General features: G+C 65.5%; 2 protein-coding genes across 3 annotated transcripts; one reads left to right on the top strand and one right to left on the bottom strand.

Moving 5' to 3' along the window:
- Positions 1 to 1,477: 1,477 nt before the first annotated feature.
- On the top strand, positions 1,478 to 8,729 carry MSLN (mesothelin). 2 transcript variants are annotated; one of them, XM_045541038.1, is made up of 17 exons: positions 1,478 to 1,563; positions 1,865 to 1,945; positions 4,039 to 4,126; positions 4,467 to 4,510; positions 4,750 to 4,799; positions 5,077 to 5,197; positions 5,679 to 5,764; positions 5,864 to 5,993; positions 6,077 to 6,270; positions 6,374 to 6,464; positions 6,539 to 6,638; positions 6,889 to 7,067; positions 7,143 to 7,298; positions 7,378 to 7,520; positions 7,593 to 7,720; positions 8,002 to 8,096; positions 8,286 to 8,729. In XM_045541038.1, the coding sequence occupies exons 3-17, from the start codon at positions 4,042 to 4,044 to the stop codon at positions 8,604 to 8,606; spliced, it is 1,923 nt and encodes a 640-aa protein (XP_045396994.1). In that variant the 5' UTR covers positions 1,478 to 1,563; positions 1,865 to 1,945; positions 4,039 to 4,041; the 3' UTR covers positions 8,607 to 8,729. The 2 variants fall into 2 exon arrangements, with proteins under 2 accessions (XP_045396994.1, XP_045396995.1); XM_045541039.1 differs by lacking the exons at positions 1,478 to 1,563; positions 1,865 to 1,945; positions 4,039 to 4,126; positions 4,467 to 4,510 and having other exon boundaries at positions 4,528 to 4,799; positions 5,848 to 5,993.
- Positions 8,730 to 9,046: 317 nt separating this feature from the next.
- Positions 9,047 to 25,045, bottom strand: LOC123633502 (mesothelin-like protein). The gene is made up of 23 exons (XM_045544776.1): positions 24,753 to 25,045; positions 24,266 to 24,466; positions 23,805 to 23,990; positions 23,353 to 23,471; positions 23,157 to 23,297; positions 22,904 to 23,089; positions 22,468 to 22,654; positions 22,176 to 22,324; positions 21,320 to 21,437; positions 20,447 to 20,567; positions 20,051 to 20,247; positions 13,220 to 13,342; positions 12,962 to 13,088; positions 12,698 to 12,888; positions 12,348 to 12,438; positions 12,076 to 12,208; positions 11,673 to 11,896; positions 11,440 to 11,595; positions 11,235 to 11,362; positions 10,478 to 10,608; positions 10,312 to 10,406; positions 9,807 to 10,068; positions 9,047 to 9,471 (listed from the first exon to the last, which is right to left on the bottom strand). The coding sequence occupies exons 1-23, from the start codon at positions 25,043 to 25,045 to the stop codon at positions 9,275 to 9,277; spliced, it is 3,756 nt and encodes a 1,251-aa protein (XP_045400732.1). The 3' UTR covers positions 9,047 to 9,274.
- Positions 25,046 to 25,113: the final 68 nt, after the last annotated feature.

Below are 25,113 nucleotides of genomic sequence, written 5' to 3' on the forward strand. Positions count from 1 at the left end.
ATTCTACGGATGGATCTTTCCATTCGCGACTCTTCCGTCCACCGTTACGCAGACATGCGGCGAAACCTTTTATTTCACCTTTGGTGCTTTCATTTCTACGCTTTCCCGGCACACGCTTCGGAGACACTTTCCGTTTTCCCGTCTCTTCATCTGTGACGAGCTTTCCCCGTCGTCTTGTTGAACGTGGTTGTGATAACCGTGTCCTGGGCCGAGTGACGGCTACGTGCACAGACGCTGCTCCCGCTGACGCTGCTAGGAGACCGTGGGTGCTTTTGCTGGAAGTTAACTCGCTCAGATTCCAGCTGTGAGCTTGGCCGCTCCCGTGACAGGCGGAGGCTCCCACCTCGGGCAGTTTTTTTTTTTAAAAAGTCTCCGGCCGAAGCTGCCTGCAGTCTCCCTGGCACACGCCCGACTCGGGCAGGTGTCACCGGGGACTTGGGGTCCCTCCCTGTGGCCCTCTCCTGTCCGGTCTCTGCTCACTGCCTGGTCCCTGTGACTCTGGGCCTTTGTTTCCCTTGGCCGGGAAGACGGTGGGATTCCTGTTGGTGTTTGGGCCACTTCTCACCTTCAGGGCAGAGCACACAAAAGGGAAATTCGCTGCAAGCTGGTTCTTCCTTTAAGCATTAATTCCCTGCCAACGTCTGCTGACTTTTGTTCACGCCCCAGAGCACTTAGATAATTGGTTTTATATATTTTGTCCAGAAGTTTTCAGTTGTTATGGAAGGGATTTTTTTTAAAAAGCACGTATTCCTCTGTTGATTTTGTAAGTTGATTTCTGCACCTGCTGAATTCTGTGGTAATGAGGGTGGGTTCGACTGCACAGACTGGACAGGGAGGATCAGAGGTGGCTGTGAATGCCCCGGGCAGAGACAGACCCCCCCACTGGGAATCAGCACTCACACCACGGCTGGGGGGCTGGGGGGCAGTGGGGGAGCTGCTGGGGACCTCTGGCTTCAAGGCCAATGTCAGGAAGAGCAACTCTGCCGCCCTGCAGCGGGCCCAGGTGCCTGGGACGATGGCCCCAGCCCACCCCCAGGAGCCCAGCCAGCCAGGGCAGGTCAGTCCTGTCCCCGTCATGAAGGGGCTGTGCCTCCTGACCTGGGCGCTCCCACGGCCCGTGACTGGCCACTTCGCGGCCACGGCAGGGTCCACACTGCACTGCGGTGCGTCAGGAGCCCATTTGAAAGAAGCCACGTGTGCCTGATGCTCCTGGAGTCACGTCCTGGCCATGTGGCCACCATCCCTCCCCTGCTGGGCTGGGACCGGCGGGAGACCACGCTGTCACCTGGCCTGTGATCTGGCCACTGCACGTCCTCAGTGTCAACCCCTGAGAAGAGGAAGAGGAAGATGCCAGGATGCGTGGGCCGGGCGCTCCCACCTGTGCCCGCCAAGCGGCTCCACGCCCTCCCCAGCTCCTCCCGGGTGGCCAGTGCCTGTGCAGGGCCTCCGCCCACACATTCCTGCTGCATGAGCAGCCGGCGCTCCCAGCGGCCGGCGGAGCCTCATTTGTTCCCCTTGACAGCCCCGGAGGCTGCCGGCCGCTTCGCCACCCCCAGTTCCCAGGTGAGGACACTGAGGCAGAGGCGGCTCAGGTCCGGTGGATCACCTGGCAGGTCAGAGTCACCAGACCCTGGGGACGGGCCCCTGGGGACCCGAGGGGCCTGGGGCGGTGGCAGGCATGACCCCGCAGAAGCTGCTGGTGGGCACTAGGGGTGGAACCCCACACCCGGCCACCAAGCCAGTGGCCGGAGACAGACAGAGGCTCTGCTCTGGCCGGGGGACGGGGCTGCCGCTGTACTACCACTTTTGTGAAGGGCTGTTCAGGCATTTGCCCGAGGACTCAGTGGCTCGACCCTGCCCCTAGATCTGCACCCCTCTCTCTCCTGACTCTCCGCCCGGCCTCGAGTGACCCGCGGACGGGGGCCGCCCTCCCTGCCCAGGATCTGTAAGTTAACATCTTCCGGCGTGTTCCCCACTGTGGCGGTGCCAGGTTTGCACCTCCCGTCTGAGACCCCGGGCTGCCCCAGGCTGGGTTTTCCCGGGACGCGGGGTCGGGCTCCCAGCGCCAGACAGTGGTCGGGCCGGCACGAACTGCTCGGGCCAGGCAGAGCCGCAGGGCGTCTGTGTGAGGGACCCGGTCACAGTGGCCACAGTGGCCACCCAGGCTGGGCCGTCTGCAGGCGAGAGGCGTGTCCCGCGGAAGGTGAGAATACCTGCATCCCGCTCCCCCACCTTTCCCGTCAGGGCGGGAGCCTCCGGCCCTGGGACCCTAATCTAGCTGGGGGCTCTCCGGACAGAGGGGGGCGTCCCCAGGAACCGTGTCCCCTGGGACTGACCACGGCCTGGTCCGTGTGGGGGTCGGCGCACCCACCGGCGGGCCAGGGTCCTGCTCGCACGGCCTGGGCGGGGCACGGCGGGGCACCCGCCTCCCTCTGCCCCCCTGGGGCCTCCGGTCAGGCCTGCTGTGGGCGCGTACTCCCCAGGCACGCACTGCACACGGGGGCACCGGGACCCCTCCCTGCACTCTCAGTGTCTCCGTGCTTGGGGTGGACGAGGTGACCCTGTGTGAAGACCCGTCCCTAAGTCTGCTCCGCTCCCCTGCCCGCCTGCACCAGCCAGGCCTGAGGTGGCGGGAACGTGGCCCGACTTCCCCGTTGACCAGAGGTCGCGACCTCCAGGCAGGGCGGGGGTGGGAGACTCTGCTGGCAGCCCCGGGTAGGGGGGAGCCTCGCTTTGTGTTCTGCCACTGCCCGGCGGGGGCCCCAAAGTGGACGTCACCCCTGGGGCCGAGCTTGGGCTCGTTTGGAAGCTGCGGCCCCAAGGCCGGGCCCCGACCCAGCCGCCTGGGCTGGAGTGTGGGGGATGCAGACCCCAGGCCCACAGCGGCCTGCACAGCCCCCGTGGGGCCCCACCTGCGGTGTTGGGGGGTCCCTGCATCTCATGGGGCTGGGCTGGGGGCCGCCTGGGTCTCCCACGTCTGGGGGACGCAGGGAGGCTCACTTCTCACCTGGCTGTCCCCACCCCTGGGCCCCACCCCACGGCCCCTTTCTGGTTGGGGGACCTGGTTTCCTCCCACCCTCTCAGGGTGTCCCCACCTTCTCTGGGGCCTGGGGGGAGGTGGACGTCACCTGGAGGCTTGGTGGCCCCCCGAGCTGTTCCCTGGCTGCTGACCAGACGGGGGCTCTGCCCAGCCGACTGGGGCAGCTGGAGCGTGACTGTTGGGAGTACCCTGCATTCCCCAGCGTGGGTGGGACCTGCCCAGGCCTGGCCCGCGTGTTTGGGGGGCGGCTCTATCCACCCAGCCTCAGTGGCCTCCCCTTGGGCCCCCCGGGAGTGGTGAGTGTCGAAGGCGGGCTGGTCTCCTGCAGGCCCCACCTCACCCGGGAGGACAATTCTTGTCCAGGGAGGGGCTCCCCACCCCCTCCCCACCCCACGCAGGCCCACGGGGCCCTGAGCCCCCCAGAGAGCACAAAGAATCCCCTCGGGCCCCGCCCCACCCATGTCTGTCCCCGAGAAGAGGTCGGACATGCCGTGTCACCCCCAGGATGGCAGGTGGGAAGGGGTGTACCCCTTCCCCGCTTCCTGCCCCGAGGGCACCGTCCCCTGCAGGGCCCTGGCTGTGCACGGAGCCGGGGCGCCCGCAGCCGAGGGCACAGGGGGCGGGGAGGGGGCCGCTCAGCACAGCCCAAGCCGCTCAGTTCCCTGGTGCAGGAGTGGGGAAACTGAGGCCAACCTGTGCCGGCTGGCCCCACTTCCACACTGAGCTCCCCGTGCCCTGCCCAGCGGGAGAGGGGATGGTGCCAGCCGACGCCTGGGCCCCCACGGCCTGACGCACTGACTCACCCCCCCGCGGGCAGGAGGGGCCGGCTTCCCGGAGCGGGTGCGGCCGGAGTGCAGGGCCAGGGGCACAGGTGCTGCTGCGGGTGCCCAGAAGTTCCCACCGGGCTCCGTGGGGCCCCTGCGGGCCTGGGACAGGGCTGGGGAACGGGCCCCGTGCTGCCCACGCGGCGGGGGTGTCGGCACTGCTGTCCTCCACAGACCATGGCCTCGCTGGCGACTCGGCCCCCCGGGGGGGCCCGCGGGACTGCCCCCCTCGGCAGCCTCCTGCTCCTGCTCCTCAGCCCCGGTGAGCTTGGGGTGGGCCGCCAGGGGGGCCGGGGGCAGCTGGGGGGCCGGGACCACCTGCTCCCCACCCTGTGCGGGTGGCCAGAGTCCCACAGGCCACCAGCCTTGGCTCTGCCCCCGGAGCTGGCTGTGCCCAGCAGCCCTGCGGGACCACTGTGCCCCTCGGGGACGGAGGCTGAGCCAGCAAGTGGGGGGCTCAGGCGAAAGGGGGTGTCCATGGGGTAGGTGTGGACGCCCAGCAGCTGAGTCCAGGAGGAAGGTGTGGAGGGGCTCACCTGCCTCCACGCCCTGTGGTGGGCACAGCCCCCCCGCCCCCACTAGCCTTGTGCCCTCCCCTGCAGGGTGGGGGCAGCCCTGGCCGGACCAGGCCGGAGAGACAGGACAGGTAAGGCCCCCTCTGGGGGAAGGGAGGGTCTCCTGGTCCTGGGTGGGGCATGCCGGGCCGGGGATGCCGGGCCCTGTCTTGTCTCACGCACACGAACACGGGAGTGGCACCAGCTTCTGCCCACTTGCGAGGTGCGGCTGGACCTGGATGTGGCTGGCCAGGGAGTAGCCGCGCCCGGAGTCCCAGACACAGCTGGGCCCGGTGTCACCTGAGAACACCTGCTCGCTTGGTGCCCCCAGGAGGCTGCGCTCCCAGACCCGGTCTTGGCCAATGCGTCCAGCTTCGCCAGGTGGGTCCGGGGTCCCCACAGCCTTGAGGGTGCGCGTGGCTCAAGGGGCCTGGGCACAGGGGTGAGGTCCCAGCCTTGCCCGCCGCGCCGGGCCCTGCGACTCCTCCCATAGAAGACCCACCTCTGGGGACCCCCGGCGGGCCCAGGGCTGGGGAGTGCTGCTGCCCCTTGCCCTCAGGTGCCACCTGGCCATGGGGGGTCTGCAGGGACTGCTGGCACTGGGGGGGGCAGCATGCGGGAGGGGCGATCCTGGGTGCACATCCGGCCCCTCCCCCAGCCTCCCCCCAGGCCTCCTCCTTGGCTTCTCGTGCGCCGAGGTGTCCGGCCTGAGCACGGAGCGTGTCCGGGAGCTGGCCTTGGCCGTGGGGCGGAAGAATGTCACACTCCGAGTGGATCAGGTCTGGGCCTCGGGTCGGGGCTGGGGGGGGGGAGGGGGGGCGCACCTGGGGCCCCAGGGAACTGGCAGGCTGTCCACGGCCACCCCCACCCAGCCAGCTCCGCCCAGGGCTCCCTGGCCACCCAGGCTGACCACAGGGGAGCCTGTCCCCACGGGGTCCGGCTCTCTGGGGGCGACTGAGACGTCCCGGCCATCAGGGTTGTACGGGGTCCCCTCCTGGAGCCCCGGGCCAGCCTTCTGGCTCCGTCCCCAACGGGCGAATCAATCATGACATAATTCAGGGAGGGGTGAGGGCAGGGGTGGGGGGACAGCTCGGCAGACGAGGCTGCGTCTGCCTTGGCTGGCTGCCCGGGAGCCGGGACGTCTGTTGTGAGCAGAGCTGGGCCCGCGCGGGGGTTGTGGGGTGGGCGTGGGGCCGGCCCCTGGGCCTGTCCCATCACCTGGGCAGTGACTCGGAACATTCCGTGCTGGACGCCCCACAGCTGCGCTGCCTGGCGCGCGGGCTCTCTGCGCACCGCGTGCCTGAGGACCTGGACGCCTTCCCGCCGGACCTGCTGCTGTTCCTCGAGTAGGTCCCCGGCCCTGGGGCCTTGTCCCACCTGCCCCAGAGAGTGGGTGGCCCAGCGGGCGAGGTCGGCACGGCCTGCCCAGCGCTCTCCCTCCGCAGCCCGGCCGGGCTCTCGGGGCCCCAGGCCTGCGCCCGCTTCTTCTCCCGCGTCTCTGCGGCCAGCGTGGACCTGCTCCCACGGGCGGCTCCGGAGCGGCAGCGGCTGCTGGCCGCAGCTCTGGCCTGCCGGGTAGGGGCCAGCTGGGCGGGTGCAGGTCGGCGGGGAGGCGCTCGGTGGTCCCCAGAGGGTGCTGAGGCCGGCCATGTGCGCAGGGTGTGCGGGGGTCCCGGGTGAGCGCGGCTGACGTGCGGGCTCTGGGCGGCCTGGCCTGCGACCTGCCCGGGCGCTTCGTGGCTGACTCGCCGGCGGCCCTCCTCCCCCGGCTGGCCGGCTGCCCCGGACCCCTGGACCAGGACCAGCAGGAGGCAGCCCGGGCTGCCCTGCAGGGCGGAGGACCCCCCTACGGGTGAGCGGGGCTGTGGGCGGGGTGTGCACCCCCCGGGGGTGGTGCCTGGCCCGGCTCCGTCTGGGCTGTGCACGGGGTCGTGAGCCGGCCCCTGTCTGGACAGCTCCCCGTCGACGTGGACAGTCTCCACCCTGGACACCCTGCAGGGCCTGCTGCCCGTGCTGGGCCCGGACACCATCCGCAGCATCCCCAAGGTGAGAGCCTGCCCCCAGCCCGTCCGTGGGCACCTGGCCACCGCGGCTCAGCCACGGCCCCGCCCTGTCCTCAGGGCGTCATGACCTCGTGGCTGCAGCGCACCTATGGGAGCCCGTCCTGGCAGCGGCTGGAGCTGACCCTGGTCCTCCCGAGGTTCCGCCGGGACGCAGAGAGTGAGCTCCATGCCGTGCCCGGGGGGCAGCAAGGCCGGGCAAGACACCCGAGGGTGGGGGTCGCACTTCCGGGCTCACCATGTCCAGTCTTGACAACCACGTGATGTGGACGTGAGCCCCATTTTTCCAGTGGGTAAACTGAGGCCCGGAGAGGGCCAGGCACCGCCCGAGGTCCCACGGCGGGCGTGGGAGGAAGGAGAGGCTGAAGGGGAAGGCGGCCCCTGACCCCTGACCCTGGCTGCCCCCGCAGACATGACCTGCCCCCCGGGGCGGGAGGCCCGCGTGGTGGACGAGAACCTCGTCCTCTACCAGGACTGGGAGCTGGAGGCCTGTGTGGACGGGGCCCTGCTGGCCGCCCAGATGGACCGCGTGAACGCCAACCCCTTCACCTACCAGCAGCTCGACATCTTTAAGCGCAAGCTGGACAAGGTAGTTGATGCCGCGGGGCCCGCGCACCCGCCGTCCCCGGGCGCGGCTGCGGCCCTCACGGCCACTCCCCTGCAGGTCTACCCGCACGGCTACCCCGAGTCCCTCGTCCAGCGGCTGGGCTGCTTCTTCCTCAGGATGAGCCCCCAGGACGTCCGCAAGTGGAACGTGACGTCCCTGCGCACCGTCCACGCTCTGCTCCGCGTCAGCAGGGGCAGGAGGGTGGATGCCCAGGTGCCGGCCTGTGGCTGCACGGCGGGAGGGGGACCCATCTCTGCCTGGCACCAGGCACCTCAGTGGCCTCCTCCCACAGGTGGCCGCCCTGATTGCACGATACGTGTCGGGAGGCGGCCAGTTGCACAGGGACACCCTGGACGCCCTGGCTGGCTTCCGCCCCGCCTACCTGTGCTCCTTCAGCCCCGAGCAGCTGGGCGCTGTGCCCCCCAGCATCCTCTGGTGAGTCCCCGGGGCTGTGCCGGGCAAGGCGGGCGTCTGTGCTGAGCTCACAGCCGCCCGTGCTGCCCCCAGGGCAGTGGAGCCCCAGGACCTGGACACGTGCAGCCCGAGGCAGCTGGGCGTCCTGTACCCCAAGGCCCGCCTGGCCTTCCGGAACGTGAGCGGGGCTGTGTACTTGCTGAAGATCCAGTCCTTCCTGGGTGAGCAGGCCCGGGGCCCGGGACCACGACGGGGAGCCGCAGACCCCCCCACGTGGCACTGGGTCCTCCCTCCCAGGGCCACCGGCTGCAGGGTGGCCAGAGGGTCCCGCCCCCGCTGCCCCGGGGTGTGGATGGAGGGGCTGTGGGCTCCACTCGGCCCCGAGGGCCAGGCAAACCCAGGGCCCAGAAACTCCTCAGGAAGAGGGAGTCTGTGGCCTGTGGCCGGAGGGGTGGGCTGGGTGTGCTGTGGGGCCTCACGCCTGGGTCCCTCCACGCGGCAGGCGGGGCCTCCACGGAGGACCTACGGGTGCTCAGCCAGCGGAACGTGAGCATGGACGTGGCCACCTTCAGGAAGCTGCCGAAGGAGGCTGTGGTGGTACGGGGGGCACGGGGCGGGGCCTTGGGAGGGGCCCGGGCAGCCCTGTAGCCAGGCCAGCTGGCCAGAGACCGCCGGAGCCCCGAGGGGCATCTGTGGGCTGGGGGGCCGGGGGTTTGGACGCCGCAGGGCCCAGCAGCCTTGTGCGGTGCCGGGGGGAGGCCCCTGATGGCCGCCCGGGCCCGGCAGGGGCTGACGGTGCTCGAGGTGCAGAGACTCCTGGGGCCGCACGTCGGGGGCCTGACGGCCGAGCAGCGGCGCAGCCCGGTGTGGGACTGGATCCTGCGGCAGCGGCAGGACGACCTGGACGCCATGGGGCTGGGGCTGCAGGGCGGTGTCCCCAACGGGTACCTGGTCCTGGACCTCGGGGGGCGGCGCCGGCAGGCGGAGGCGGACGGGCCTGAGCCCCGCTCTCTCCCAGGGGCCCTGTCCGGGGGGCGCCGCCTACTCGGCCCCGGCCCTGTGCTCTCTGCCACCCTGACTCTGCCCCTGGCTTTGGGCCGGCACTGAGGCCGCCACACGATGCCCCCACCCCTGGTCCCACCGCAGAGCCCCACCCAGCCAGGAGCAGGCCTGAGTGGTCCCTGTGCAGGCGAGAGGCTTCGGCTCAATAAACAGCATGTGCTCACTGCAGACGCGCCCTGCGGCCTTCGGAGACCAAGTGGGGGGGCGTGGACTCCCTGTGACCCCACGAATGTGGCTCCCTGGGTCAGCCCCTCCCACCTGTCCTGGAGAACAGGCCCCGGGGGCGGCCCAGGCAGGGTGGGGCCCTTCGAGGGCTTCCTGATGCTACTGCCACGGTCCCCAGGGCCAGGCCAGCACTCAGTGGCCACATGGGCGGAGGGTGGGGGTCCTGCACCCGAGCCCCCCAGGCTGAGCCCTGGCCAAGACGGCGTCTGTGCCCCACTCGGCCCCGAGCACAGACGCAGGCGGGAAGGTCACTCGCACTTTATTCGCATCCACCAGTGAAGCCAGCGGCACCCACACCCCTGCCCGGCCCCCGTCCTCCCGAACGAGGCTGGAGGGCCGGGGCTCGTGGCCGGGGGGTCCCGGCTCCTCCCGGGTCCCGGTCCCCAGTGGCCTCCAGGTCCAGGAGGCTGGAGTGAGGCTGGCTCTGCAGCCCCCGAGGACGTCCACACAGGCAGGTCCGCCGGGCCCAGAGCCGCGTCCAGCCCCACCTAGCGCCCCCGTGTTCCCTGCGTGTGACGCCTGTGGCCCTGCCAGCCCGGGGGCGGCACTGTGCTGGGAGCCGGGGTGCGGGGGCCCCTCGAGCAGGTGCGGTCGGGCCCCAGGGGGCCGCGACGCAGCAGCCACAGGAGGCCGGAGGGCAGGGCCATGGCCAGCGGCAGACACCCCAGCAGGGCACGTGGGCTGCCTGCAGGGGACACGGAGGGGACACGTCAGTCCCGCCAGAGCCACTCTCGGGGGGGCTCTGGGCTGGTGAGGTGCGGCAGGCCAGGCCAGACCCCCCAGGCTGCTCTTCCGGCCCCAGCAGGGATCGCAAACCTCCCCCTCCCCTCACCGCTCAGCCAATCCTGTCCCTGAATGATCCCTCGGCAACGAGGGGCGGATCCTGTCACCCAGGCGCCAGGCCAGGAGGCCACTCGTGTGTGGGAGCAAGCCGGCAGGAGAAGGGAGCTGGGGACAGTTGGGGGTCTGTAGAGAGCCCGGCGAGGGGCCCACAGGGGAGAGGAGGGCAGGGGGCCGTACCCGAGGTGGGAGCCTTGGGGTCCTTCCCAGGCAGGCCCACGGTGTGGCCTAGGTGGGGCGCCGGGGGGGTGGTGCCGGGGGACACCCCGGTCGTGCGGGCGGGGCCGGTGGGGCTGGCGAGGTCAGCGTCCAGGCCGAGCGAGCCCAGGGCCGAGCTGTCGAGGCCGCGGAGCCAGGAGCTGACGGTGGGGTGGCTGCGGGCCTTCCACAGGTCCCCCGCGTTCTGCCCCAGCAGCGTGGTCACATTGCCGACACTCAGGCTCTGCGGGGGCCAGGAGGGGCCGTGAGGGAGGGGCGGGGGCTCCCCAGGGCTGTCCCCCAGGGAAGACCTGCCCGGGCAGTGCCTGACCCGAGGCCACGCAATGCTCGGGCCTGAGGCCAGGGCCAGCCTGAGGGTGACGTGGGCCGGGTGCTCTGCAGTGCTCTGACTTGGGGGTGCCCGACCTGTGACCGAGGGGCTCCCCAGGCTGGCAGCTCTGCCTCCCCCCGGGGCAGCCGGGCCCACCTGCAGCACGCGGGGGTTCAGGTTAGTGAAGGTGTCGATGTCCATGGAGACGTTGGCCTGGGCCAGGTGCCGCAGCTCCTCCACGGGGGCGCCGCCTGGGGGGCAGCGGTGAGTGGGCGTGGGCAGGGCCCCCGGGGCGGGTGCGGCGCACGGGGCAGGGTCTCACCCAGGTAGGGGCGCATGAAGCGGTAGTAGGAGGCCACGGTCCGGGTGCCGCTGAAGGCCTCCCGGGCCTTGGCGTAGAGCACGTCCTTCCGGCTCTGTGGGCAGGACGAGACGTCCAGGGCTCCGGCCAGCCTGGGGGGGCGGCTGATGAGCGGGTTGGGGGCCCCTCGCCCTTTGGACGGCTGGGCGTGGCCCCCTCCCCAGCCACAGCTGCCCTCTTGCCCTGCGTACTGGGCTGGACACTGTGCCCCCAAAATTCACATCTACCCAGACCTCAGAGGGGGACCTTGTTTGGAAACAGGGTCTCTGCAGGTGTCATCAAATGGAAAGATGAGGCCAGATGGGATTAGGTGGCCCTAAACCCAATGACGTGTCCTTAAAAGAAGGGGACACTAGGACACAGACGTGGGGTGAAGAGGGCCGTGTGGGGCGGAGACAGAGATCGGACGCGTCCACTAGCCACGAAGCGCCAATGCTTGTCGGAGACGCCAGCAGCGGGTGGGGTGGGAAGGGGCCTCCCTGCTGGATTGGGGGCGCATGGCCCTGCCAGCACCTTGGTGTGGACTGGGGCCTGCACGGTGTGAGAACGCACCTCTCCGGTTTTAAGTCACCACCTGTGGATTCGCTGGGCAGCCCCAGGACACTAAGGCCCCTGAAGGGACCGCCCTCCCGAGCCTCGGTTTCCCCTGTGATTCATCTTGGCTGAGCCATGAGCTGCTCCGAGGCCGCCGTGTGGGCGGGTTGCTGAGTGGTCTCACCGGAACTCCACGGGCTGGATGGTCTGGATCTGCCGGGGACTCATCCAGCAGAGGCGGGAGCCCCCGACGGCCACCAGCAGGGTGCCGGTGATGGTCCCGTTGTGGTCCAGGAACTTCTGCAGGACGGCCTGGGGACAGGGCGCGGGTCAGTGGGGCTGGGACGTGGGGCCAGGGCTCAGGGCCACCTTCCCTCTGCCACCCTCACCTCCGTCTGGTTGTCCAGGGCCACACCCGAGGCCAGCAGGGCCACCAGCGTGTCCCTGGACGTGATGTTCCACTGGCCGATCTCGGCGCTGGAGTAGAGGTAGACCAGCGAGGTGATGAGCCGCAGCTGGTGCTCGGGGATGCCCCGCGGGTACAGCTGGGGCGGGCGGGCGGAGTCAGCGAGGCCCGGAGCCCCGCCAGCCTCCCCTCCCCTCCCCCCCACCCGCCGCACACCTGCGCGAGCTTGGCTTTGACGACGCGCTGGCACTCGGTGGGCAGCGGCTGCTGCAGCAGGGGGTCCAGGCTGGTCGCCAGCACGCGGCTGCCCAGGCAGAGCCGGAGCTGGGTGCAGTCGTAGCGCACCAGGAAGAGGTCGTCCCGCAGCATGGCTGCCGTGATGTTGCCACGGACGCAGGACCTCCCTGTGGGCATCCGGGCGACCAGATGGCCAGCCGCGGCTGGAGCCGACCGCTGCCGCTGCCATGGGGCCCCATCTTCGACCCCTTCTCCACGTCTGACCTCGATCTTGGCTTGCTCCCCACGCTCGACCTCTAACCAAGAACTTGGCCCAAACCGCTGCTCTCCTCCCACCGAGCCCTGGGCGGTGCCGCGCCCCAGGCCACGGGGCCACACTGACCTGCTCCCCTTGAGGACACGGCGTTGGCCTGGGACTCCAGGAAGCTGGTGACGAAGCGCCTGGCATCCTGCCGGCCCAGCCGCCCCGTGCGGCTCGCAGCCACCACGCTGCGGAAGAAGTCCAGGCCCGTGGCCTGGCGGGGCAGGGCAAGCGTGGCCGTCCCTCCAGCCACCTGGTCTCTCCTCCCAACCCACGGACGGAAGCCCTGTGGCGGGACCCTCCGGGGCCCACTGAGGCAGACCCTGGGCCCCCACCCCCGGGGCCCATCCTACCTCCTGCACCTGCGCCCACAGGCGGGGGCTGATGTAGGTGGCCAGGGGCCCCAGGGCCTGCAGCCCCTCCAGGGTCCAGGAGCCAGGGGGCCTGGAGCACAGGAAGGGGCACCGTGTGGGCCTGGACGCTGCCCGCCCTCCCCGAGCGCCTCGCGGGTGGGCAGACGCGCCCACCCCTGGCTGGCGCTCGGCCGTAGGCAGCCGACCAGGCCCGCCAAGCAGGGACACACCGTGGTGGGGGCAGCACCGTCCAGCCCCCTGCCCCACGGGCTGTGGGGCCAGAGTGAGGCTGGGGGCTGAGGTCAGAGGTCAGCTGGCCCCTCCCACCCCGGCCCCACGGCCCCACCCACCCGAGCTGGGTCCTCCCACCGGCCAGCAGCGTGTTCAGGGCGGCCCCCTGGGCGGGCGTCAGCCGGGGGCAGCGCCGCAGGTTCTGCAGCACAGGCGGGTCCGCGGTGACGATGCTGGCCGGGTCCATGTCACACACCAGCGCCCCGAGGAGCAGCAGGTCAGGGGCTCTGAGCCGCGGGTGGGGCCTCCCCTGCAGGGACTGTGGTCAGCGCCCAGCGGGGGGCCGCCCCGCCGTCCCCCGCCCCCCGGGGCCGGGCGCCCACCAGGCAGGCCAGGGCTGCGCGTCGCAGGGCCCCTCTCTGGTCCGGCAGGTTGGCCAGCAGCTCCAGGCGGCCCTGGGCGGCCCGGCGGGTGAAGGCGCGGCAGTCGGCTTCCCTCACCTGGGACAGGCTGCAGGTGGGGAGGCCGTGGGGTGGGGGCGGGGCTCTCAGGGTGGCCTGGGGGCCCCTGCGGCACGGGGTTCCCCCCACCCCGGGACTCTGCGGGCTGGCCCCGCGGCGGGGTGGGGACGGATCGCTCACTTGTAGAAAAGCAGCAGGTCTGGCGGGTGGAGCGCGAAGTCCTCCTGAAGGCCGTGGCGCGAGGCCAGGTTGGCCAAGCAGCTGAGCTGGGCAGGAGGGCGACGGGTCACTCCCTTGTCCGCTCTGAGCTCACCGTGGTGGAGCGTGGCAGAGCGTGGCGGAGCGTGGCGGAGAGCCACCTGCAGCCCCTTCTCTCTGCCGGGTCACCCTCGCCCTAGCTCTCAGCCCAGCCTCCCGCAGGGCCCGCTCCCCACCTGCCCCTGCCCCTCCGCCCTTGCCCGACTGACACCTCCTCCTGGGGACAGGCCTCCCCTCTCCCGGCCACAGCCCCATCTGGCTGGGACGGCGGCAACGGGTTAGGGTTAGGGTCAGGGCGACCCTGGGTGCTGGGCGGGTGGAGGCGGTTTCCTGTCCTCATAGGGACCCACGAGGCCCAGCGTGGGCTGGAGCTGCCTCCCCCGCACCGTCCCCTGGGGAGCTTCCCGAGTTAGACCCTGGGGTGGCGCCCTCGGCCCTGCCCACCCGCCTCGCCCTGCACCCAGGCCTGGCTCCGTCCCAGCCCCTGGATGGCTGCTGAGGTTCCCCTCGTCCCTCTGCAGCCCACGGCAGGTGGCCGCTGCGATTCACAGCCAGCCCTGCCTAGACTTGTCCAGTGGGCCTTTGGGGTCATTTCAAGGATTTTTAGCCACTTCCTTGGAGGGGCCTTTGCCAAACTTCATGTTAATCGAGCACCTGTGAAGTGAGCCGCGTATGGGAGGGGCCTCGAGGCAGACGGGACCGTCCTTAGGTCTCTGTGCAGCCCCTGCCAGAACCCTGTCCCTGAGGGGAGGCCTAGCTGGCGGGGGTGGGGTGGGGGCTCTGGGACTCTCCCCCAGTGTGCCCCTCAAAGGAGCCGCCAGGGAACCGAGAGTGGGCTGCCACCTCCCGGAGGCGTCCCTCATGCCTGGGGCGGCGGGGGGGAGAGGAAAACCCTGATGCACAAACACGTAGAACGTCAGTAAGTTTGAGTAGAACGTTAAACACATTTGATCATCAATAAAACGGCAAAAACAAGGCTAAGAAGATCACTTGAGGCCAGGAGTTCGAGACCAGCCTGGGCAACACAGCAAGACCCTATCTCTAAAACAAAAAAAAAAGGCAAAAAGCAACATTGGAAGCACACACACAAACTGTTAATACGACCGTACCCACCACGTTATTAGCAGCTGCTCACACGGAGGAGGACACAGAGGTGCGGTAACCAAGAACCGCGTGTGTGTGAGTGAAGACAGGGCGAGGAGCAGACACACGACCACCACACGGGCCCTCAGCCCACCCAGGACAGGGCGAAAACCCTGCAGGGCGATGGGAATGCAAGTCGGAAGGAAGACAACGGGGCCTGACCACGCAGTAATCCTAACAGATGTCAGTGGACTAACTTTGCAATTGAAAGACAGAGGTTTTCAGATTCAAGTATTTCAGCGCTATGCTGTTTACAAGAGACACTAAAACACAAAGCCGGCCAAAACTGGGAAAAGATATCCTGGAAAATGTGGAAAAGAAGGCAGCTTTGGCAGGTTAACTTTTGCTTTCATCTCTTTGACAGCTAGAGGCCTACTGGGTGGCCTGTCCCCTGCGTGGGTTGGATAGATTCTGTCTTTCAGGACACCGGAGCATTTCAGCGAAGCTGTCACACTTGAGCACATGGATGTGCCTTTCTTGTCCTTTTATCGTCCGTGGGGTCTGTAGTGACGGCCCCTTTCGTTGCTGATATTACTAATTCGCGTTTTCTCTCTTCTTCCCCCTTGGGTAGCCTGGCCAGGGCCTGACCGATCATTTCAAAGAAGCAGCGTTTGGTTTCGCTGACTTTCTCGATTGATTTCCCGTTTCCAGTTTCATTGATTTCAGTTTTCATTATTTCTTTTCTCCTGCTCAATTTGGGCTTGCCCTGCTCATCTTCCTTGTTTCCTGACATGGAAGCTTCTGTGATTGATTTTTGATCTTCTTTTCTAATGTGTGCGTTCAGTGCTGCAGATTCCCTCTGGGCGGGGCGAGGCGGCCGACGCCCGCAATCCCAGCACTTTGGGAGGCCGAGGCAGGAGGGTCACTTGAGGTCAGGAGTTTGAAACCAGCCTGAGCAACAGGGAGACTCCGTCTCTATAAAAAATACAAAAATTAGCCGGGCATCGTGGTGCATGACTATAGTCCCAGCCACTCGGGAGGCTGAGGCAGGAGGATGGCTTGAGCCCAGGAGTTAGAGGCTACAGTGAGCTGTGATGATGCCACTGCACTCCAGCCTGGGTGACAGAGTGAGACTCTGTCTCAAAAAAAAAAAACAAAAAACAAAAGTTTCCTCCTCTGCTTTCCCCATAGCCCAGAGACCTTGATAAGTTGTATTTTCATTTTCATTTAGTTCAAACATTTTAAAAATTGTCTTGAGACTTCTTCTTTGACTCCTGTTATTTCAAATTGTGTTGTTTAGTCTCCCAGTATGTTGGGATTTTCTAGCTATCTTTCGTCATTAATTCATAGTTTGGTTCCATCGTAGTCTGAGAGTGGACATTGTATGATTACATTTTTGAAATGTGTTAACGTGTCTGATGGCCCAGAGCGTGGTCTGCCTTGGTGAGCATTGCCCGTGAGTCTGCGGAGGACGCATGTTCTGTGGTTGCGGGAGGAAGCCGTCTGCAGGATCGACTGTGTCGGTTGACCGACGGTGCATTGGAGCCGGGCTCTGCCCTTGCTGATTCTCTGCCTGCCGGACGTGTCCGCTCCTGACAGGGTGTCCAAGTCTCCAGCTGTGGCTGTGGGTGCACCTATGTCTCCTTGCAGCGCTGCCGGTTCTCAGTTTGCCTGTCCTGGTGCTCTGTCGCCGGGTGCACGCGTGTTAGCAGCTGCTGTGTGTTCCTCGAGGGTCAGCATTGGTCACGCCCTCCTTTCCCTGGCAACGTCCCTCGCTCCGAGGCCAGCTCTGTCTGAAACCAATGTAGCTGTTCCCCTTTCTTTTAATTAGTGTTCACGTGGCATATTTTCTCTATTTACTTTTTTTTCTTTTCTTACTTTTTTTTTTTCTGATCCTACTGCCCCAGCCTCCCGAGTAGCTGGGACTACAGGCATGCGCCACCATGCCCGGCTAATTTTTTGTATATATATATTTTAGTTGGCCAGATAATTTCTTTCTATTTTTTAGTAGAGACGGGGTCTCGCTCTTGCTCAGGCTGGTCTCAAACTCCTGAGCTCAAACAATCCACCCGCCTCGGCCTCCCAGATTGCTAGGATTACAGGTGTGAGCCACCGCACCTGGCCCACTGTTTTCTTTTGGTTGCCCTTGTTCTTTATTTCTTTTTTAATTTTTTAAGAGATGGGGTCTCGCTCTGTCACCCCAGCTGGGGTTCGGTGGTACAGTCACAGCTCACGACAGCCTCGAACTCCTGGGCTCCAGCGATCCTCCTGCCTCAGCCTCCTGAGTGGCTGGGACCACAGATGCCACCATGCTGGGCTATTTGTCCCTATTGTTGCCTTTCGCTCTTTCTGCATTCTCTGGTTCCCATTGAGCATTATATACGATTCCATTTTCTTGCCTCTCTTAGCATATCAATTATGCTTCTTTTAAAAGGAATTTAGTGGTTGCCCTAGAGTTTACACTAAACATTTACAACTAATCTAAGTCCACTTTCAAATAACATCATACCATTTCATGGGTAGTAAATCAGACTGAAGCCCTGACTAATGCAGCAAGACAGGAAAGGGTATATGGGGCAACCCAGACTGGGTAAGAAAAAATAAAACTGTCTTTGTTCATGCAAGATGGGACTGTCTATGCGAAAAATCCCAGAGAATCAACAACAACAACAAAAACCAAACAAAAACAAAGAAACACCTGAAACTAATAAACAAATACAGCAAGGCTGCATGATACAAAGTCAATATGCAAAAGTCGATTGCTTTCCTGTATACCAGCAGCGACAACTGGAATTTGAAACAAAAAACACAATACCGTTTCTATTAACACCAAAAATCATGAAACGCTTAGGAATAAATCTACCAAAACATGTACAAGATCTATACAAGGAAAACTATAAAACTCAGATGAAAGAAATCAAAGATCTAAGTAAATGGAGAGATAGCCCATGTTCACGAACAGGGAGACTTGATATCGCTACGCTGTCAGAGCCAGAGAGTCAACACAGCCCACACCGCAGTCCCAGCTTTGTGCACGTCACCAAACCGATTCTAAAGTTCACATAGGAAGGCAGAAGGCCCAGAGTGGCCACTACAACATTGAAAGCAGAGAACTGACACTCCCTGGCTTCAAGACGTGCTGTGAAGCCACAGTAATCCAGACCATGCGGAGGTGTTGGGAGAACAAGTAGATCCATGGAGTAAAACGGAGAGAAACAGCCCTACAGACGCTTGATCTTGGCAAAGGACCACAGGAGACTCAGCGAGAAAGGACAGGCCTTCAACAAATGGTGCCGGAACAATTGGACGTCCGTATAAAAAAAAGGATTCTAGAAACAGCTCTCACACCTTTAACAGAAATTAACCAGAATGGTTCACAGATGTAAATGGAAAACGCAAAACTACAGAACGTCTAGGAGACGACAGACGGGAAAGTCGAGGTGACCTTGGACTTGGTGGTGCGTTTTCCGGGCACAACACCACACGCAAGGCCCGTGAGACAAAGCGCTGATGATTGACTGAACTCCTCGGACTTCATTAAAGTTTAAAACGTCTGCTCGGCAAAAGACACTGTTGAAAGAATGGAAAGACAAGCCACGGTCTGGGAGGAGACATTCACAAAACACATACCTGATAGAGGACTTGGCCACAAAGTGTTCAAAGAACCCTTGAAATTCAACAAGAAAACAAAGCACCCAATAAAAAATGGGCAAAATATCTGAACAGACGTCTTGCCAAGTAAGATAAGAACATGCAATCATATGAAAAGATGTTCAACAGCACATGCCACCAGGAGCTGCCAATTAGCACAACAATGAGACACCACTGCATACCTATAGAATCAAAAGCCCACACACCGCCGACACCCAGTGCCGGCCCAGACGTGGAGCTGGCGGTAAGGAGAAATGGCACGGCCGCAGCGGAGGGCAGCCTGGCAGCTTCCACAGCGCCAGCGACCATCTCGCCAGGCGTCCGGCAGTCACGTCCCGGACATTTACCCGTGTGCCTTGCAAATTATGTCCACACCCAAACCTGCACACAAGTGCTTATTTGCAATTGCCCCAGACTGGAAGCAATCAACACACGCTTCGCTAGGTAAACGGACAAACTGATACAGCCACAGGACGGAGCATCTGTCGCTCAGCAGTAAAAAGAGGTGAGGTCTGAAGCCGTGAAAAGATGTGGGGACCCTGAGTGTGTGTTACCAAGGGAGAGAAGCCAGTCTGCACAGGCCACGTACCGGCTGATTCCAAGTACACGGCAGCGCTGTGGGGACAGATGAATGTCAGTGGTTGCCGGGCTACGGGGGGATGAACAGGTGGTGCACGGAGACCCTATAACGGTGGTTACCTGTCAGTGTGCAAACCCATAAAACCTCCCACGCAGAGTGAACCCTCACAGAAATCACGTATTTTAGTTAATAACAATGTGGCAATATTGCTTCATTAATTGTAACAGATGTACCACACTGTGCAAGGTGTTACTGACAGGGGAGACTCCGTGTGTGCGTGTGCACGTGTGTGCGTGTGTGTAGCAGTACATGGGGACTCTCTATACTGTTCTGTAAGCCTAAGATTGCTCTAAACAATTGTCTACTAACGGTTAAGAAGTCAGCCCGCGAGGGGTTACGCATTCCAAAACGTGCTATGAAAACAAGGCGGGAGAGGGCAGGGTGGAAACGCACCGGGTGGGAGAGTCACCGAGGGGGCTGCTGGTTCAGACAGTGACGCCTGACGCTGGTGAACGGGCAGCCAAGTCAGCCCCTCCTGCATTCCTGGAAAACCAAAAACTGGTAGAATCTTCTAGAAAGCAACTAAACGACAGCTTCCTGTGGCTCTAAAATTCCCGTATCAAAGATGACATTTCCCTGCTCCATCAGCCAAGATTTTCGCAGATCGTACTGAAGCCAGGGGAGAGCGGAGGGAGGGGGGGAGGCCCTGGTTTCCCTGGGGGGGTGAATCGAGTCTCACTGTTCCGGAAAACGGCTGGGTGTGAGCAGATCGACAGCCTTCGTGGGATTAGACCCTGTGATCCTGATTCCCCTCAAGGCGTTCTTAGAAATTCAGTGTTTGTGTAAAATTATTCCTGTGATACTGACCACAGAGGGAAATTGAGACCCGCCCCCCAAACACCCAACAAAAAGGAAAACCTTGGAAAATTGGGCAGTTGGATTTTACTTTCTCCCTTGTGTTTTCCAGTATCTTCCAAAGTCTCCCACATGAGCAGCCAGGCGCACACCCCAGAAAATGTGCGTCTCCCAGGATGGCGCCGGGAGGTCCGTGATAAGGAAACGCTGTGAGTGTGACAACCTGTCCCGGGCGGTGGAGAAGCAGTGACCGGTGAGTGACAGCGGGAAGGGGCTGTGACTTAGGAATTGGCCCCTTGGAGTGTTCCTGGGGCCTGGGGACGCCCTGGCACAGCCTGGGTGCCAAGACCAAGCTGGGCCCGGCTTAGAGGGCACCGGGGAAGACCCCAGAAGTCAGGCATTCCCTGGAGGGGGTAGGGCCTTTTGCTTTCTGCATTTTTCAATTTTCTTGAGCAAATTTATTGCTAATTTTATAAAGGGACAGAGTGACAAAGCCAGCCAACCTTCCTCCATCCCTCTCTCTCCAACTCGGGGTGGATGACGCTGGGTCTGCTGAGGGCCGAGGGGGTCCGCTGGCCTCTCACAGCCCAAGGTCCTGCAGCCCCAGTTGGCGGAGACGCCAGCGGCCCGCGAAGCCCTCACAGAGCCCTGCGGGTCCCCGGGGGGCACAGGCACCCACTGAAGCGGGAGGAGCCAGCCCAGGCGAGTGGGAGATGGGCAGGTAGACGGACCCAGCGGGGACGCCCCAGAAACCACCCGGAGGGGGGGACACCTGGCCTTCCTGTCACGGCGGGATCCACCAAAGAGACACATCACGTGGTTCTGGGTTGGCCTCGAGACGGCCTCGTGCTTGGGAGAGCTGCACACCCGCACCCCAGACGCCCGGCCCGGGGTCCCGCCCAGCCGTCGCCTGCCCGTCCTCCGCGCCGGCAAGGCCCTGGCGTGTGCGCGAACCCGCCCTCCCCGCCGCGGCTGCTCACCTGCCAGGCTTCCAGGAGGACCTGCAGCGCGGCCATCCTCCTGACCAGGGCGGAGAGCCGGTCCCGGGGCAGCTGGCTGGCCGGCCAGCACCAGAAGCCTTGCAGCAGGGAGCTGTTGGCGCTGCGCAGAGTGGGGGGTCAGGGGGGCGGAGGGGGGTCAGGGGGCAGCGGGGCAAGGGGCACAGCCTGCGGCGGGCAGGCCCCAGGTCGGCCTCTGCTGCCCCACACTGAGGGAGTGAGATCGGAAGTGGTGGCCGGAACGTGCCTGGGACTCCAGTGAAATCCAGCACAAAGGGGGTCTCACGAGCCACTCTGGACCTGGCCCTGCCTGATCGATCACCTGATTAATGGATTGATCAGCCCATCAGCAACCGCCACGCCCTGGGTAGGCCTGAGCCCCAGACGTGAGAGGGAAGGACAGTCCCCAGGCCGGTGGCCAAGGCTCGAGGCGGGAGCGGCTGGAGCCAGAGGGGAGCCTCGGGGGGCCCGGCCCCTGCACCAGGCCCAGGTCGTGGGTCTCCGCTGGCCGAGGCCTCTTGTGTGCCCGGCCCAGTTGCAACCTTGGCAATGGCCTGGGGACGGGTCCCGGCCACGTAACTCTGCAGCTGGACACAGGACACTCCGGCCATCTCAGTGTCTGGCTGGTGAGTGACCTTGGAGACAGGGCCAGGCCCCTAAGGTGGAGCCTGGGGACGGTAGCCCTGCACAGCCGCTCCTGGGCCCTCGTGGGCAGACCCTGGAGATGGTCCCTCCCTGGGACCTCCAACAGCTGCCCCCCGGACCCTCGTCTTCCTCCTCCCTCTGCCCTCCGAGAATCAGCCGCAGAAAACCCTCCATGTGCAGACCCGGAGCTGCAGGAGGCCCGGCACTCACCTGGCCCACAGGTCGGCCCCGCCGGCGTCCGGCGCTCCCTGGGTGAAGCCCTCAGCCCGGGGCCGGGAGCAGTGGGCAGTGAGGGACAGGAGGGCGAGGCCATGGCCTGCCAGGGCACCTGGAACAGAGACGGCCCTGAGGGCCTGGCGTGAAGACGCCTCTGCGGCCCCGGGGCCCTGCCCCTGTATACACGAGCCCGGGCCGGGGTGCGGTGCGTGTGTCTGATGGTGTGTGCACATGCGTGAGGCTGTGCACACACGTGACACAGCACCCACGTATATGATGGTGTGCACGCACACGTCTGGTGGTGTGTACACACGCCCACCAGTGTGTGCACGTCTGTGACGGCGTGTGCATGTGTGCAAACTCCCTCTCCCTCCGGCCAGACCCCCGTGGCTCTGCGTGCTCAGTCTGAGCCCTGATGCCCCTGCAGCAGAGGGGTAGGGTCGGAGCCGCCGGCCAGGGCCCGGGTTGCTCAGCCGCTGCAGGGGGGCCACGGCCAGGCCTGTCAGTAAGATCTGGGGCCTGGCCCGTTCCTGCCTTAGAAATCCAGCCCAGGAGGTGGGGGGTTCAGGTCCAGGGAAGCCCCCTCGTGTCGCTGGCCCAGGCAGACCATTGAGGGAAATCTCTTCTCTGGCATGAAGAGGGCCCCACAGAGGGGGCATCAGCCCTGGCAGAGGTCGGCCATGGTCCACGTGGCTCTGCCCATGGCCCCCCGGGCGGCTGGGCCGGCACCCCCCTTCCCAGGGAGGACAAGGCACTGGGCGGGGGGTGTCCCCGGGCCCCTTGCTGCCCCGCCTCCGAGCCGCTGGAGGGCTCCATGCTCCTCACACCTGCCTTCCCCCTCTGGCCACACCCTTGCCCTGTCCCTGTCTTGTGCCTGCCAGGACCTCCGGCCTGTGGCGAGGACTGGGCTCCCCGTGCCCTGTCGGCACCCGGCTGCCCGGCGTGCGGGGCAGTACCTGCCTCCCCCATCCTTGCTGGGGCAGGCCCTGCGTGTAGGCCCTGGAGGGCGGGGGCCAGAGCTCTGAGCACCCCCTGCGTCTGCAGCGACCGACGTGGATGGTCGTCCCATCTGCTCTCCCTGCCACCCTGGGAGCCCCCGCGAGGGTCCGGGGCACCCCTTCCGCATGGAGGTGTCGTCTCACCCACTCTGGGGCCCATGTCCGTGCGGCGGCGTGCGCTGCTCGTCTTGGCTGAGACGTCCGGGGCAGGAAGGCGCGGGGGCCTCGGGCAACGGGTCCAGGACTAGCGGGTGGGTCGGGGATGACAGAGGCTGGCCGTGCAGGGTTTCGTGGGCGGGCCTCGGGCTAGAGCTATGTGCGTCTCCCCCACCTTTAGGGACGGAGACAAGCCCACAAACAGCACTTTGGAACAAAGGGGCCACGTCCCAGGGCTTTCTTATCGCAGGTCAGGACTCAGGGGACTCTGGGCTGCCGCGTCTCCAATGAGCACATCGCTGGATAAACAGCCAATCCCCTGGGGCCCCCTGGGGGGAGAGGCCTGGTGGGCTCCTCAGCCTGCCCAGGAAAGCCCCCGTCTCGTCCCCAGACCCAGGCAGCGGGGCAGCTCTGTCACTGAGACCTGGCCCCAGGTGACAGCCCCAGGCAGCCTCGGTTACATTGAGGACCAAAGCTGGGGGTCCCAGGATTTGGGTCTGGGGGAGACAGGGCCTGGTCAAGGCAGCAGGACGGCCCCGGGCCACCACTTCCTCCTGGGCCCCGCTGTGCACACCTGACGCCATTCGGCACCTCTGGGCCTCCGGACTCCCTGTGACGGCATCAAAGCCCAGAGCCCAGGGGCCAGCGGGTGGTGGCCCCCATACCTGCCCCCTCACCTGAGCAGGAACGCCGTCTGTGGAAGGGCAGGTGCCAGCCAGGCTGGGGGTGGCCGCGCCGCAGCCGTTGGTGCTGGGAGGTGTAGACCAGGCGCTGCAGACACCGGCGGTCCCAGCCCTGGAGCACGTCGGCCCGCGCTGCTGGGCACCAGGGTGCAGGGGCGGTGCCGGGCGGGGCACCAGCGTCCCCACTCACATCTACGCTTGGCCGGCAGGCGGCACGAGACGCCCTCCAGGCCTCTTGTAGGGGAGGGGCCTGGGCTGTGCCAGGCGACACCAGCATCGGCCCCTGGGGGCCCCAGGCACAGCGGGCACCTGCTCCCCAGCCCCCAGGGAGCGGAGGCTGAGCTCACAGCTGGCGGCTGCCCAGCACACGCCCCTCCCCAGGGGCCGAGCCCTGTGCTGTCTGCACCCACGGGGTAGCGTGCGCCTGTCTGTGTACCTGCAGGGGCGTGTACGCGTGCATCTCAGTCCACGCCGCACGCGGTCTGTGCACCCGGGACCACGGACACGTATGTGCTCTGTGTCCCTCTGTGCGTCCCCACGCAGGGACGCTGGGGACACACAGACGCCATTTGGGGGTGGGCTCAGTGGGGCCCACGGCCATTCTGTGTGTGCTGGGCACAGAGCCGGCAGGCATGTGCACACGTGTGTGCGCCCGGGGGCAGAGAGGACATGTAGCACCACACGCCAGGGGCAGCGTTGTTGGTGAACTGAGCCACATGCAGCTGTTCCTGCAGGGTGGGGAAGGGGTAGGGGGCCACGCTCGGCCACGGCCCCTGCAGCTCCCTGGAGCTCAGAGGTCGGGTAACGGTGGTGGTGCTGCCCGGGCACCTGGTGAAAAACGGTTCTCTCTGCCCTGGCGTGAAAAGCAGCCTCCTGGGTTCAGCCCTCTGCCCTGAGGGGGCCACGGGGGGCCCCCCTTCCTCAGCGTGGCCAGTCCTGTGGCCTGAGTGAGCTTCCCGGGGGTGGGGAAGGAGGTCTGGCCACCTTGCGGGATGTTTTGGGTTAGCTGTCTGAGGTCCCAGTGGGCAGGGATCCCTGGGGGCTCACCAGGAAGGAAGGGGTGTCTGGTGGTCCCCACCCCGCCCCGGCCCCTGGACCCCCACAGAAGCACCACCGGGAAGCAGCTGAGCTCGTCATCTCCGAGTGCAGGGTGGCAGGGACTCAGGGCCTGCTGTGACAGCAGGCTGCCCAGGACGGATGCTGAGCAGGCACAGGGAGGTGGGGACGTGCCCTGAGAGGGGCTGGGTGTGCTGGGGACGCTGAGGGACCAGGCGGAGACTGGCGGGGTGCTCCAGTGCTTGTGGCTGGGAGGGCAGGGGGTCCTTGGGGGCGAGAGGTCCCAGCCTCTGTCCCAAAGCCAGGGCGGCAAGTGCTCAGCGCCCGGGCGGAGGGGCCGGTCGGCTGCTAGGACCACGAGGTCCCAAGTGCAGGCACAGGGACTGGGTGGGGTCTGGGTGTCCAGACCTGTCCTCCAAAATACCCGCTTCAGACACAGTCACGGCCTCTCTCAGGGTCAGTCACTGAGCATTTATTTCGAGGCCCCAGAGCCCAGTGTGGTCAGGCGGAGACAGTGGGACCCGGCCAGCCCACGGCTCCCAGGCTGGGTCCCTGAAGGCAGACACCGGCCACCGGTGCCTGTGGGAGCCAGGCAGGCGATGCCGTGGCAGGGGCTGCGGTGGGGGGCCTGCGAGACCCCGAAGCAGAAGCGGCGCCAGCAGCGGGTCTGGAGGGCGGCGTGCACGGTGGGGCCTCAGCTGCTCCCGACGGATGCCCGTGCGCTGAGGCCAAGCACCGGCAGCAAGCTCAGGATCCAGGCGCAGGCGGGCCAGGCCGAGGGCGACATCAGCAAAAGCAAAGGCACAAGGCAGACCTGGGCGCGACATGCAGACCCCAGGCTGGCAGGGGCAGGGCCGGGTCTGCAGGAGGAGAGGCCGGGCGGAGGGTCGGAACA

The sequence above is a fragment of the Lemur catta genome, chromosome 2 (genome assembly GCF_020740605.2).
Source record: "Lemur catta isolate mLemCat1 chromosome 2, mLemCat1.pri, whole genome shotgun sequence".
NCBI classification, from domain to species: domain Eukaryota; kingdom Metazoa; phylum Chordata; class Mammalia; order Primates; family Lemuridae; genus Lemur; species Lemur catta.

What these genes read in the sequence shown, in the direction of transcription:
- LOC123633502 (XM_045544776.1), bottom strand. Translation starts at nt 25,045, where the DNA reads ATGTCGCGCCCAGGTCTGCCTTGTGCCTTTGCTTTTGCTGATGTCGCC. An exon ending in TCAAAGCCAAGCTCGCGCAG is followed by an intron (nt 11,596 to 11,672) that starts GTGTGCGGCGGG and finishes CGCCCGCCCCAG; the next exon opens with CTGTACCCGCGGGGCATCCC. An exon ending in CTTCATGCGCCCCTACCTGG is followed by an intron (nt 10,407 to 10,477) that starts GTGAGACCCTGC and finishes GCTGCCCCCCAG; the next exon opens with GCGGCGCCCCCGTGGAGGAG.
- MSLN (XM_045541038.1), top strand. Translation starts at nt 4,042, where the DNA reads ATGGCCTCGCTGGCGACTCGGCCCCCCGGGGGGGCCCGCGGGACTGCC. An exon ending in CCGCAGCTCTGGCCTGCCGG is followed by an intron (nt 5,994 to 6,076) that starts GTAGGGGCCAGC and finishes CCATGTGCGCAG; the next exon opens with GGTGTGCGGGGGTCCCGGGT. An exon ending in GGCGGAGGACCCCCCTACGG is followed by an intron (nt 6,271 to 6,373) that starts GTGAGCGGGGCT and finishes CTGTCTGGACAG; the next exon opens with CTCCCCGTCGACGTGGACAG.